The sequence below is a fragment of the Misgurnus anguillicaudatus genome, chromosome 12, assembly GCF_027580225.2.
Source record: "Misgurnus anguillicaudatus chromosome 12, ASM2758022v2, whole genome shotgun sequence".
NCBI classification, from domain to species: domain Eukaryota; kingdom Metazoa; phylum Chordata; class Actinopteri; order Cypriniformes; family Cobitidae; genus Misgurnus; species Misgurnus anguillicaudatus.
The window spans coordinates 12,348,341-12,363,404 of record NC_073348.2 but is presented as its reverse complement, the minus strand read 5'-3'; the positions used below and the strand labels follow the sequence as shown (position 1 = coordinate 12,363,404).

Sequence of the window (15,064 nt, the reverse complement as noted above, 5' to 3'; positions counted from 1 at the left end):
TCAAGTATAATATGTATAAAATTGACACCAAAGAAATGCTTACTGTATTGTCTTTAGTTTACAGTGCTTATCCTCTAAAAGAGCAGCCAGGTGCTTCACTTTGGTGTCTGTCAGTTTAATGCGAGTCAGTTTCAGCTCTGATATGAGTAAAGGGTTTTCATGGACAACATTCATCACATACTGACAGCCATTCTCAGCTTCAGAACTTTTTAAAAGCCTGAAAAGAAGGGAGGTGGCAGAAATTTAAAAGTCAATCCAGTTCACGTGTACATTTGTTGGGATAAAACACAGAAGATACTGTACAGTGTACTGGATATAACCAGCTAATAAAACATGTTTTAATCCTGAAGTGACTTTGTCACTGTGATGCAGGGTATTAAAAGCAACATATACATGCTTTCATTTTATGTCTCACCTCAGTTTTTTCAGTGTATAGTTTGATTTCTTTTGTACATCAATGAGCATCTTTACTCCTGATTCTCCAGGATCATTTCCTGTGAGTTCCAGCTCTGTCAGGTGTGAGGGATTTACCTCCAGAGCTAAAGCTAAAGATTTATAACCTTCTTCTGCAATACTGCAGTTTGAAAGTCTACAGAAGAAAACAAATAATAAAAATACCCTCATATTAATGCTGTTTAAATAATACCAAGCCTTGACACACGCACACATTCTGGTTTCCATGTTTTGTGGGGACATTCCATAGACGTAATGCATTTTATACCATACAAACTGTATATTCTATTCCCCTTACCTACCCCATTCCCTAACCCCAACCATCACAGAAACCCTTTCTTCTACTTCACATTTTCAAGAAACATCATTTTGTTTGATTTATAAGCTTGTTTCCTCATGGTGACATCAAAATGTCCCCACAAGGTCACAAAAATACCTGCATTCCTATCTTTGTGGGGACAATTGGTCCCCACAACGTAATAATTACCAGGTACGCAAGTGCACACACACACACACACACACACACACACACACACACACACACACACACACACACACTTCTGGTTAAACGTTTTGAAACACTTCTTCATATTGTTTTTCCAAATGACAAAAAAATAATAAACTTACACAAACTATGGCATAACAAAAATGTAACTGTGGGAATTATGTTGTGACGAAATGCATAATGCATCCAAAATAGATCAAACTTACATTTTATCATCTGAAGTGCAGTTGCCCTTTGCCTAGGAATTGCAGTTTCTGTGACTGTACACACAGTTTCACTATAACCTCATTTCACACAGTACACGTTTGGCACTGCAATGTGGGGTTAACCCAGCAAATGCAATGTTTATCCTGCTTAAGAGCAGGGTTTTCAAACCCTTGGTAAAATGTGGAAATAATCCTGCTTCAGTTTAGAATGAAGATAACCCAGGGTTGAGCACAGGGTGAAAAGTCTTAGTGTATATGCTTTTAGTGACGTCTTAACATTTGCCAGCACAAGTTGATTCATGTTTAGACACAACTGGGGGGGCACTTTAATCCCTTGGGGGGCTGCACACTATACCTTATTGTGACTGATTTCCTGCTCCTTTTCATTACTTATTTGCTTACTTATTATGGCTACCTATATTAATGCCTGTATTATAAACATTCAATATTAAATAATCTAACAATCTTAATTAAGCTATCTGACTAAGCCTAATAATTATGAATTAATTCACAATAAGAGTAACAAAATTTCAAACCTCAGTTTCTCCAGTCGACATTCAGAATTTTTCAGTAGAGTTGAGATTTCTGTGACTCCACAATCTTCTATTTTATTGTCAATCAGATCCAGCTCTCGGAGATGTGAAGGATTTGCATTTAATGCTGAAGCCAGAAGAGTACAACCTTCTTTCGTAATATCAACAAAATTAAACCTTGGAGAATAAATAAATATAATTCAATAATATTGCAAAAATATAAACACATTTAGCATTCGATTATTTGGCATTTACATTATTTTACATTTACGTATTGCATCATTAATATATTTATTAATTAAGATATTAATATAATAAATGATTTATACATTCAATGTAAATATTGTGATAATGTATTTTGTTTATTATTTGAGAAATAAATAACATGTATAAATAGTGTTGAAGAATACTTTTAATTTATTAAATGTATCATATTCTTATTCTTATCATTTATTCAGATTATTATTATTCCTGCTTTTACCCAGCTATTAGATATACAAAAAAATTTCACAGTAAAGTTTTTACATATTTATAGCTTTTGCTTAATACTTACTTTAGTTTTTTCAGTTTACACTGTAAATTCTCAAACAGAGTGGAGAAACACTTTATTCCTGAATCTTTAAGTTTGCTCCTGCTCAGATCCAGCTCGATCAGGTTTGAAGGGTTTGATATAAAGGCTGAAGCCAGAGCAGCACAATCTTCTTCTCTGATGTAGGGTTTGTCATTGAGGCTACAGAATGAGAACACAAAGCATTTCATCTAAGCATTTATCAAAGTGTTAAGTTGTACAGCTCATGCTAAAAAATTGTACAGCTCAGCTAGAACATCTACATCTAGAACTTCAATCTAGAACATCTACAGTTACCACTGGTGTTCTCCAGGGTTTTAGTTCTGGGCCAAATTTTATTTATTATTTACTCCCTTCTTGGTCACATTTTTTAAGAAGTTTGGTTACACTCCCATTCTCAAGAAACATATTCTAAAGACAACAAAGATTTAAATAGTAACTTACATCAGTGTCTTTATTTTGCAGTGCTTATCCTCCAGTACAGCAGCAAGATCCTTCAATCCTGATTCTCGTAGTTCATGTTTACTCAAATCCAGCTCTCTCTTAAATAGAAGGTTTTCACCAAGAACGTCATTCAGATACTTTAGGGCTGTCTCTGCAGGATTTTTTAAGAATCTTAAAATATATAAAACAGAAAGATTACAAGTATTTGGTGCTTGTTAGCACTATTAACTTAAATAACCACGGTTTTGCTACAAAAACAAGAGACGTCTCGGTTACAACTGTAACCTCTGTTCCTTGAGATAGGGAACAAGATGCTGCGTCATGAAACTACACCTTGGGGATCTTCACGGATCTGAATAAACTACGAAACTACTCCATCTTATAGGCAACAAGAGATGACATCACAAGCATAGAAGGGAAGTGCAAACAGCACATGTCAGCTTCTGGAAAAGGTGAAGCGAGCAATACAGGCACAAAAAGTTGAGGCAATGAAACGCACCGTCTAATCGTGAGGGACGGTAATATTGCCCTCTTTATCAAATAAAGCTGCCCAGGAACAGAGTGTTAAAGACATCACACTCAAGAGCTGCCCGATTATGCCTATGTAAAGTCGAGGGCAGGGAACAGCACACCGCTTAAAACTCTTACTTGCCATTAACCATTTTAAGCTATCTGACTAAGCGAATATATTTTTAGGACAGCTTAAAAGAGAGCTTGCTGAATGACAGAAGCTAACTTGAGCTGTTTGTGCCTTCCGGTATCCGTCGCACTCGTGACATCATCTCTCATTGGCTATAAGTCAGACTAGTTTCACAGTTAATTCAGATGCACAAACACTGGTGGCTTTCCTCAAAGTGTCATTTCATGATCCAGCATAGAGTCCCGTAAAAAAAGGAACATGGTTCTGTGGTGAAACCACTGCTTTGCAAATGGTAATCAATACAGTAAAATGGTATGTTTAAAGTGTTATGCTATGGGCACATTGGCATCATACACTGTACTACTGAAATGTAGTATACTATTATTAGAACACTATTAAATATAGTAATTATAAATGCAACACTTTTGTTTTTGCCCCCATTTTTCATGAGCTGAACTCTTTCCCTTTCTATGTACACAAAAGGCACATTTCTCACAAATATTGTTCACAAATATGTCTGAACAATGCGATTATATTTTTATTTAATATAGTATTAAGCAATGTGAACATCAGTACATAATGACATGGATTTTTTTCCTTTTAGGATTTATGAAGAAATCTGTAGCCATAGCCATACAATAAATAAGGGTAACAATTTATAAAATTCTGTTATTTCACAGTATTTAATGCATTAACATTAACACTTTAAGGCTGCCACTAAAACATTTTACACTAATATAAAAGTGGTCAATGTAGCTCATGCTCATATAATGCTTATTTGGTAAAGCATGTGATGCATTTGTAAAATTAATTTAATAAAAAATGACATCAATATGCCAGTGCAACATCTTTGTCCATACACCATTCATTCAAATATTGCCAGCTTAGCTGCCTTACCAGGCGTGTGCTCTTTTTCAAAGACATGGCATCCTCTGTTAAGGCCTTTTCACACAGAGATTATGGAAAATGCGTCCGGGATTTGTTTGCGGATTGTTTGATTTTGGTTCATTAAGGGGCTGATCACACCAAAAGCGTTTATGGCAGTTGCAGGCGCCTTTTTTGAATGATATTCTATGGGCAGGGAGCGTTTGCACGCTGTTTATGCGCGCCGAGTGCCTTGCGTTTTTTTGCCACCAGCCACAGCACACGCTTTTGAAGGAGTGCTGAGAACGGAGAAGCGCCCGACGTCATTCGCGCCTTTCCATTGTCCAATTGAATGAGGGGAGAGGCGGGCCTTACGTCGTGGTGAGGGAAGTTTACAGTTGCTTTGAAGAACCGGACTCCACTCGCTCACTGTGTGTTTGTGCACCTCTCAACCTTAAACAAGTTAAGAGCAAACGCCCTCTTTTTAAAGTTTCTGCTAATATGACAGTTACCAGCAAAAGAACGCTCACGCTTCAAGATTTGATTGACAAGACAGCTGACTCGGTGGTTGCCTAGCAATATAAAAAGCTGCATCGCACTGCTCTTCTTTTTTTTTTTTAAAGGCAGTGTTTCGCGCCTTGCGTTTCCAAGCGCTTTTGGTGTGATTAGCCCCTAACACTGCCAATGATTTTTCTGGAATCTCTTTCTGCTTTTGTTCACATAGAATGTGTTCTGTAAATGTTACGGCAATGTTACTAGGTCCAGTGTTAATTTCGTGACAAATAAATTATGAATCGTTAACAATGAGTTTTTACTGACAAAACCGAGATGATAACTAAATAAGAACTAATCTATAATGATGACAACTATAACAAAAAGCTATTGACATTTTCACCAACAAATAAAAACTATACAAAAGTGATCGATCCCAGAACACTTACAACATGTGTTTGTGTACACGCAAAAGGCTCTCTGCCAATTTACTGAATTTTCTGGAATCACAGTGCTGTGTGAATGGAGTTTTAGTTACATGCTTTCTAGAATTTACCTCAGTGTTTTGAGTGTACAGTCTGGATGCTGTTGTACATCAGTAAGCATCTTTACTCCTGATTCTCCAGGATCATTTCCTGTGAGATCCAACTCTGTCAGGTGGGAGGGGTTTAACTTCAGAGCTAAAGCTAAAGATTTATAACCTCCTTCTGTAATACTGCAGTTTGAAAGTCTGGAACAACAAGTTAACATTCTTTCACGATAGCGACATCAGATCATCAAATAACTTACACTTTCTCTGAACAATATTCACTACTACTAAACTATTTAAATATATTATACTCCAGAACCATTTACCTGAATACAGTGGCTAAAAGAGACCTTTATTATAATGTCCAAACTCACCTCAGTATCTCTAATGTAGAGTTTTTTTGTAGTCCATCAGACAGCAGCTTCACTCCTGAATCCTGTAGTTTATTATTGCTCAGGTCAAGCTCCTTCAGACTGGTTGAGTCTGAACCAAGAACTGAAGCAAGAGCTGAACAACTTTCTTCTGTTAGATCACATTTATTTAGCCTAAAACATGTTAGATGAACTTGTTACACTTCTTGCATTTCTTTTAATGAAAAACACTTAATTTACACTGTATACTGTATCTTTTATTTATTAGTGTCAACATTTTATTGTTTATGTTTAACAGCTAACACATTTTAAGTTACTCATCTTCTAATATAAGGAAAAGAGACTTTAAAGACACTTTATTATAACTAAAAGTCCGGTGTAGCACATTTTTGCTACTTGAGTGCAATAAATGTTTTTTTGTTGAAAATATGAGAATCAGCTTAACAAAGGAAGTCTCTCATGTTGCTGACATTCCTCTATATGTAGGCTACTATAAGAAATAAATAAAAAGTTGTATTGTATATTTTAGTCACCTAATTTTCACCAGTCTGCTATGTGAGTCCATTAAAAGAGCGGAAAGATTGTTTCCATCCAGGTCTCCTAATTTGTTGTCGCTCAGATCCAGTTCTGTTAGCAATAAGGGGTTTTGATCCAAAACTTCAGTCAGATATTTACACGCCTCTTCTGCAGCAGGACTTTTTAGAAACCTACAGAAAGATAAAGATCATGTTAGATTACAAAACTTTATTTTTCTATTATAATTGTAGGCCTTTTGCAGCTCCTGTCTTTGGCCCAATTTAATTGTAGCGAATCAGCGGGAGGAGGGGAATAACGTTATTTAAAACACTATAAACCTCCGACCGAAACACTACGGGAATTTAAGGGAATTTGGGGAAATTCCCAGATTAAGCTCAAATGGAATAATAAGTACAATTAACTGTAATTAACTATACAAATTATTAAGATTTTAAACTGATTTAGCAGAATAATAATAACAATTAATTAGTGTATTTGTCCAGCAAATACTCATAATTGTACATTAAGAAGTTACTTCCGTGGCCTTTAGAAAATAACATTCTTACTGCTATAAAGTATTTTTAAGCATGTAGCTTTAAGATCTTAAAGGCGAATTAAGTGACATTGATTTCATGAGCATTGAACACAGAAACAATTCAATTGTGAAATGCAAAACCGGTTTATTAAACTACGTTACACTACAAAAACACACAGGACTAAGTATACATACAAACAAAAAAACGAGAAACATATATGAAATAGAAAGAATGGAAAATTAAGAGAGTAAAAGAAGGGCAATATCACTATAGACTTAACTTCTGCACAAACCATCAGAACTCTGAGAAACACCTTAATTAATAAGGGGCAATAACTTTTTACAGCGAATGAACAAGCGATACTTGCGTTGGCTTTTGTGAGAGTTCCTGAGTTTGTGGTCACGTGACGGAGTCCTGAGGTGTCCATAGGAGTTGTTCCTTTTTGAGTTAATCCGTCGGTCTGGTTAATCTGTGGCGATTAATTTGTCCAGTTTGTTGAAGTTTGTCCAAGTGTCAGGGTGCCCGAAAAACTATCCGAGAGAGGGCCAGGTCTCACAGCAAGCCCGACTGGGCGCCGCGGCCTCGCTGTTAAACAGCCGTGTGGCGTGCTGTGCGCGACTGAGCTGTAGCTGTGAGCATCGATGAATTGAGGTGCAGGCCTCTTAACCTGAGTTTAGACCAACCCCTTTGAAGTTCAGATGACCAATCGAATGGGTGATGATCGAGCGGGAAGACAAGTCTTTGTTCTCCCAAGACTTAATCTGCATGGTTTGTTTAATGCAGAGATGTTTCAATGATAACTTGGATTAATCTTAAATTAGTTTGGTAACAGTTATGGTGAGATAATGCACATCATTGATCAGGAAAGGAAAAGGGCATTATTTAGAGTGTAGACAAGATATTACTTAAACACACATCAAATAGTAATCTCATAAATGTGGATTATGCACTCTAAAAATGGATGGGTTATTTTTTGACCCAAAATGCTGGGTTGAGTCTGTTTGGTTGTTTTGCTGGGTTATTTTTTTTTACATTTTAAACACTTTTTGGGTAGTTTCAGTTTTCTAGATGTTGGGTTAAAACTGCTGGGTTATTATGTTGGGTTGTTTGAAGAGGCTCATGTGCTTCGCGCCCTTGATGTTTGAATGTGCTCAGCAACGGTCGTCGTGAAAGGACAGAGTCACTGCAGTTTTTTCAAGGTAAGTTTATATGTTTTTGTGAACATTTCATGAATATAAACAAGATTATAACATTTTGCGAGACAGCAACGTGATAATTTATACAGACTAAGACGACGGGTGTAATTTGGAGGAATGACTACTGTTACCTCAGATCGCAATTTACACAAATTGACTCGAACAATCGTTCTAAGATGTTTGATATGGCATATTAATAAAATCGGTGTTACAAAATCCCCATCACACGGTTGATTACGTTAACTCATGACAATTTCTGTAAGCCTTTAACAAAGCGAGTCAAAACCGGTACCGAGTCGACCTCCGCAACGCCCACTTCGGCTTCTTGTGTCACACACGCACACAGTTATCCCTTTCCCAGCTTAACAAGCGATAGCGACGCTGTTAAATTAAATTTAGCAACAAACGAGTTGCTTTCTTGTCATTCGATATGTAAAGACAGACCGCGAGGCGCGAGCACATGTTAACCGGCAGCGGAGGATCACGGAGCCGGCGTGTACTCTGTCACTGAGGCAGGGACAAGCAGCACATTCACTTCACAGTCGGTACGGCAGGTAACGCGTCGATAAATGAAAACCAAACAGCGTTTCCAAGAACCGGTGTCTTGTATGTATATTGCTTGTTCCTCTCTTTTAAAATTAAATAATAACTTAAGGGTTTGGACATGAACTTGAAAATATAAACGTATTTGTCACCAAGACGGAGGCTGCGTGGAAGTGACTATCGGTTAACAAACATGTATATGTGTTATATGAAATTAGATTAGTTATTGTGTCGTATTTAGTTACTATTTTATATTCATTTCATAATATTTTTGGGTTGTCTTCTGTGATTTCAAATTTATATTGACCAGCTGTAACAGAGATGTTATGTTTTTAGCAAAGATCAGATGTGATGTTTTTTCCAATTCTTTTTTTAGAGTGTGCTGGGTTTTTACGTCCATCCATTGATGAGGCTAGCAAGACCTTCATACAACTTCAGCCAGTAAGTATAACATTATAATTCCTATTTAAAATGTATTGGGAATGTTTTAATTATCTGCTGCATTTTAGTTCTGCAGCACTTTATTCTTTATAGTCAGATCATCCTATTTGTCAGTCTGTGTGGTTTGCAGCCTTTGTTGTTGGCACAACAGTTAAAGGATGTAACACCAAAGTCTTATGCAAACCAACGATAGGCCATCGCATTTTTGAAAAAAAATCTCACACGTGGTGGTAATGTGGTAATGCGGCCAGGGATGCAAAAGAAAGCCTTATAATTTTTATAAAATGTATAATTCACTTGGCCCACATGGTTTTCTGAATACTTAAATCTGATCATTCAGTTCAGACCACTAAAAGTTTTTTCCTCTTTTGTAGATTGCAACAAATGTGGTGGAATTTCTTCTCTGGACAGAATCCTCGAAACCCTTTCCTTTCGTCCTGGCCATGGGAAACATGCAGCAGATCTCTCAATCTTTTTTCTCAATCAGTCTCTCTGAATACGGAAGTGACTTAAACTGCAATTCGGCCAAGATGGCGAGGGCACGCACCGCAAACTTTAAGCTTAAAAAATGCTCTTCACAAACCAATGGGTGACGTCACAGACACTACTTGCATTTTTTTTACAGTCTCTGGTTTAAAGGCATTTTAAGTACTTGAAAATAAATACCCCAGGCAATGTGCTTCTATGGGATTTCCTGTAGTCTGTCATTTTTCAAATGGACGAATCCTCTCCTGTTCGATTCCTTTGTACATCTTTGTTCGCGACGATTAACTTTAATAAATGAAGTATTTTTAGTCAAATACATTCCATTCTGTGAAACTTAAAACATTTGTTCTGTAAAAAAAACTTTACACATCTATGAATGATTTTACTTTTAATTTAACAATTACATTGTTTCTTTTCTTACACTGCTGTAGTTTTGTTTATGCACATTTCAGTATTTCATTTATATACTGTAAAATTACAAATTCTGTCTTAAATTCAAACGAATTGATTCAACATGTTACATTGTTACTTCAATGTGCATAATTTATGATATTTTATAAATATATTTATACTTGGGTCAGTAAGCAGTCCTTTAAAGGAATAGTCTACTCATTTTCAATATTAAAATATGTTATTACCTTAACTAAGAATTGTTGATACATACCTCTATCATCTGTGTGCGTGCACGTAAGCGCTGGAGCGCGCTGCGACGCTTCGATAGCATTTAGCTTAGCCCCATTCATTCAATGGTACCAATCAGAGATAAAGTTAGAAGTGACCAAACACATCAACGTTTTTTCAATTTAAGACGAGTAGTTATACGAGCAAGTTTGGTGGTACAAAATAAAACGTAGCGCTTTTCTAAACGGATTTAAAAGAGGAACTATATTTTATGGCGTAATAGCACTTTTGGGAGTACGTTACTCGGCGCAGTAACACCCTCCCTCTCCCATTATGAGAGGGAGAAGGGGAACGGACTTTTCAGGCGAGTCGAAGTACTCCCAAAAGTGCTATTACGCCATAAAATATAGTTCCTCTTTTAAATCCGCTTAGAAAAGCGCTACATTTTATTTTGTACCACCAAACTTGCTCGTATAACTACTCGTATTAAATAGGAAAAACGTTGATGTGTTTGGTCACTTTTAACTTTATCTCTGATTAGTACCATTGAATGAATGGGGCTAAGCTAAATGCTATCGAAGTGTCGCAGCGCGCTCCAGCGCTTACGTGCACGCACACAGATGATAGAGGGATGTATCAACAATTCTTAGTTAAGGTAATCACATATTTTAATATTGAAAATGAGTAGACTATTCCTTTAAATGATTTTGCAACTTACAACTGTAAAAATTTAAGAGTTTGTAGTTATTTTGCAGTCAAATAAACATTTATTTGCGGTTAACAATGGTCTTGATTTAAAATAAAGCACATGATAAAAATAACCCAGCAAGAATAACCCAAAACCCAGAATATTAATCCCATAAATGGTTAAAATGACTACATGTTGGGTTTTCTCAACAACCCAACCTGCTGGGTTAAAATGTGTTACCCAACGTGTGTTCTGTCCAATATTTACCCAGCGCTGGGTTGCCAATTGGGTTGTTTTTAACCCAACCATTTTAAGAGTGTGAGACATGCTAAGACGAACAAAGCATCCCTATAGTGTTACAAGAAAGTGGTTCATTACAGATGCAAACATGCAATATAAGGATATATAATATGTACAATTTAAACCTTTTTTTTTTGGTCTTAGCTGTGATCTTAGACAGACACATTTTTGTGTCATGGCTGCTTCTTCTCTGGCCACGGTTTGAAGTTTGCTTTGAGGTGTTAATTTGCTTAGATTGGCGCAATAAAGACAGCCAGAGAGAGTCGATAGGTCTGGAAATGTGTGTTATCAGGAGATTAGGATCTTCTGATGAAAGCGTCTGAGTAGACCTGGTGACAAAACTCAATCTAGGGTCACAGCATGAAATCGTTAACGACCCAGACTGAAGAGACCTCCAGTTGACGTCCAGCCAGATGTTACATATCCCCCCTTCACGGCCGTTAAAGTCCAGGGAGACTTTGGCGGGCGATGATCAGGCAGGTCATGAAGTCTGGATGGCAGATGTTTCTTAATTGTCTCCAGCGTTCTGTCAAACAGGCAATTGGCTGGAGTTGGGCTCTGGCTCTGCATGGGTGTCCTGCCTTCCACGGTTCCGTTTGAATGTCCGACAGGAGGGCAGCTGTGCACCTGTTCAGTGAACTCTTGCATCCCGTTGACTCTTCCTTATGGGATGAAGGCTAGGCTGAGAGTAAGGACGTATCCTATTCCTGCAGAGAGGCACAGTACCGGTCAGTGGCGGTCCAAGATCAGACAACACAGAGGCTGTCTGTAGTGGGCATCCGAGCGAGTCTCTGGAGGACAGTGTCGAAGGCTGTGACATCAATTAGTTTGGGTCACCCCTTACGCAATCCTCATCTGGGAAGGTGATCAAGTGCCAGGTCATCGGTGTGGAGGATCCCATCCTTTGGAGTTTGAATCCACTTTGTCTGGTTGTGCAGACTGATGTGGGTGGTGGTGTAGGTTAACGCGTTTGTATAGGCTGGGGTGTTGAACAGCCATCAGTCACCTGCGAGTGTTAGTGGCATCGGCTAGTGGTTAACCGAAGCAGAACACTGGGAGACGCTCTTCATGGGCTGCAGCCCACAGATGTCATCAGTGTTGTCCCGAGGAGAAGGAATGCTTGGGCAGAGATAGTGAATGTCTTTAGTGAAGCTGCACCTGCGCGGGTTTGATGCAAGATGCAGCTGTTTGTTTGGTGGTGAGGCAGTAAGGAGGCGGTTTGGTCTAGTTGAAACTAGTCCCCCCTTTTCTGTTATGCCTCAATGTTTAGGGTGTTGGTTGTGTTATGATGGACCCATCTGAAGATTGTTTCTTTCTGCTCCCTGTCCATCCTGGTCTGGTATGCAACAGCAGGGATTTTGTCCACAATCTGATGGGGTCCTGTCCAGCGTAGCAGAACTTTCTTTGACAGTCACTGGTGAGTTGTGTGAAGTGACTGTGCAAAGCTGTTGTACCAAACATCGTCATCCACGTCCAGTTCCTTTCATGATGACTTCCAGTCGTGGTATGCCTTCTAGCCCTCAGCCATCTTCTGTAGCTGTTCCTGGGCAGAAGTGAAGGGTTCCAGATGCCTGTGAAGTTCATTGGGATTCTGGTGAGTGGTGTTGGCTGTGATGAGATTGGAATCTCAAGGTTGGTACAACAGGTGTACTGGCAGTGTCATCTGCCGTCCCGTCAATGGTTTAAAGGGAGACACACCAGTAAATTGATTTGATAGCCATAATTTAGGCGTAATGTTCGACAGCAATCTATCTTTCGATAGTCATATCTCCAACGTCTGCCGCACAGCATTCTTCCATCTTAGAAATATCTCAAAAATACGCCATATGCTGTCTGCATCAGATGCAGAAAAGCTTATCCATGCTTTTATGACCTCTAGAATAGACTATTGTAACTCGTTACTCGGGGGATGCCATTCAAATCAGGTAAACAAGCTACAGCTGGTTCAAAACGCCGCCGCAAGAGTGCTAACTCGATCGAAAAAGTATGACCACATTAGCCCAATTCTGGCATCTTTACATTGGCTACCAGTTAAATATCGCATACAATTTAAAATATTACTAACCACCTACAAAGCCTTAAATAGCCTAGCGCCCTCGTATATTAAAGAACTACTATCAGAATATAATCCACCACGTAAACTGCGCTCACAAAATTCGGGTCACTTAATTATCCCTAGAATATCAAAAGTGTCTAAAGGTGGTAGATCCTTTTCCTACTTGGCCCCTAAGCTCTGGAATGATTTACCAAATAATGTTCGAGTATCAGACACAGTCGATCAACTTAAATCTAAACTTAAGACATTCTTCTTTAACAAAGCATTCACATAAAATGTCCAGTAAATGTACTTTTCCCGCAGTAGTTATTTTGTCTAGAACAAAGCACTCACACACCTCATATGGGTAATACACTATTGCCGCAATAGTTAGCCTGTCTGGAACCGAGATGACTTAAACAACTATAATGTATGACACTTGCATTACATGCGAACGGCCCCTACGCTAATAGAACTCTGTTTTTGTCTCCCTGTCTCGTCCTCGACCCTGAGGACAATGACACAAACAGACCCAGTTCCTGTTGCTGTGAAGGTCATCGCACCACTGATCTACTGGCTGTCCTTCAACGTGATGCCTAGCCGATGCGCGACCGGCAACCACCGGCTAAACCAGTTTAACCCGCTTACCCGCTTCCTATCCCTGCCGTATCTATATATACACATATATTAATCTCTCCCAAGGGTTTTTCCTAAGTTTTCCCACCGGGTTTTTTCCTAGGGGGTTTTTAGTCCCAGAGAGAGTCAGCCAACTTTGGCTTAGCTTAGCACTTTACTGTATATGTAACATTATTAATACGCTTACTTGTACGGTTTAACCTTATGTTCTACTGCTTATATTATCTATTGATTTTCTGTGTTCTCCTTTACATCTACTCATGTAAAGCTGCTTTGCAACAATTAACACTTGTGAAAAGCGCTATATAAATAAAATTGAATTGAAAAACACTAAAGGGAGGTTTCGATCGCAGTCCATCTGATTTGTTGACACACATTTCTTTAACATGCTAACCACAGTCTGTTTGGTTCGTTTCACTGGGTCCGATGATGGCTGATGTGGAGTTGGGCATGTGTGCCTATGGGTCTTCACACATCTTTAATAAGTTCAGTGGTGAAATGGGTACCTCTTTTTGAGATGACTCTCAGTGACAGTTCGAACCAGGCGAAGATGTGGGTCATGTGTAGAGATGCTGTGTTTTGAGAGTGTCGTTGGGTGCTGGGAGGCACTCGACCCACTGTGTAAATTGGCAAATGACCATGAGTAAATGTTTGTTGCCCCTCGTCAACCTGGGTAGCAGTTTACCCAGCCTAAAAGCCCCAAAGTCTGACCAAAGTTGGCACCTGTTCTTTGCAGTGGTGCTCTGTAGTTTGGGTTAGCTGATTGTAGTTGGCAGCAAACCAGATATCCTTTGATGCATTCTGCTAAGTCCTGCTGCATCCAAGGCCAGTATGTTTTAGTGGTTCGTACGTGGCTCTTGTGACTTGGTGTCTGGCGCATGCTGTTTCATGTGCATACATCTGTAGGACCCCCCTTATGTGATTGAAGAACCACAAGCTTTGGTTTAGTGCGGTCATCAGGGACATATAAGAGGATGTTGTGTTGTATATGCAGCAGGTGTTCAATGTCGTTAAAACATTTAAGGCTGGAGCAGAAGTGAGGTCAGAGTTCATGATAGGGCAGGTGGAGGGGCAGTAGAGGTGGTTGACATAGCTTCTATGGTGTTGTCGGAGGCATGTAGTGCAGATAATCACAGTGGGTGGTTTGTACCCATGGGTTGTCAATCATGTAGTGCACCAGTTTTTGTGAGGGCATCTATTTAATTGTAAAAGTCTTTATCTTGTCCGTGCTGTTTCGAATGGCCTTCTTCAGATACCAAGCATGTTGTGCTCTGTGGTGATGCCATCACCGGCTTGGAACAGGTGTTGATGCTTGACTGGCTTGTTGTTAGCAGTTTGTATCCATTCTCTCTCCACCCAGAGAGATGACGTGTGAAACTTAATCTGACATACTTTGAGTCTGTGCAGATAAGGAGTTCTGTGATGTTGTGTGCTGCTGGATACCTGGTGTGACCCGAGGGT

General features: G+C 38.9%; 1 protein-coding gene across 1 annotated transcript in view; it reads right to left on the bottom strand.

The window, feature by feature from the left end:
* Positions 1-15,064, bottom strand: part of LOC129447569 (uncharacterized) — a 134,377-nt gene that overhangs the window by 21,250 nt on the left and 98,063 nt on the right. Inside the window, exons 26-33 of the mRNA XM_073873689.1 lie at positions 6,139-6,312; positions 5,609-5,779; positions 5,262-5,435; positions 2,710-2,880; positions 2,251-2,427; positions 1,701-1,874; positions 416-589; positions 44-217 (exon numbers count right to left, since the gene is read on the bottom strand). Coding sequence (XP_073729790.1) covers positions 44-217; positions 416-589; positions 1,701-1,874; positions 2,251-2,427; positions 2,710-2,880; positions 5,262-5,435; positions 5,609-5,779; positions 6,139-6,312 — 1,389 coding nt within the window. The remainder of the gene's footprint in view (positions 1-43; positions 218-415; positions 590-1,700; positions 1,875-2,250; positions 2,428-2,709; positions 2,881-5,261; positions 5,436-5,608; positions 5,780-6,138; positions 6,313-15,064) is intronic.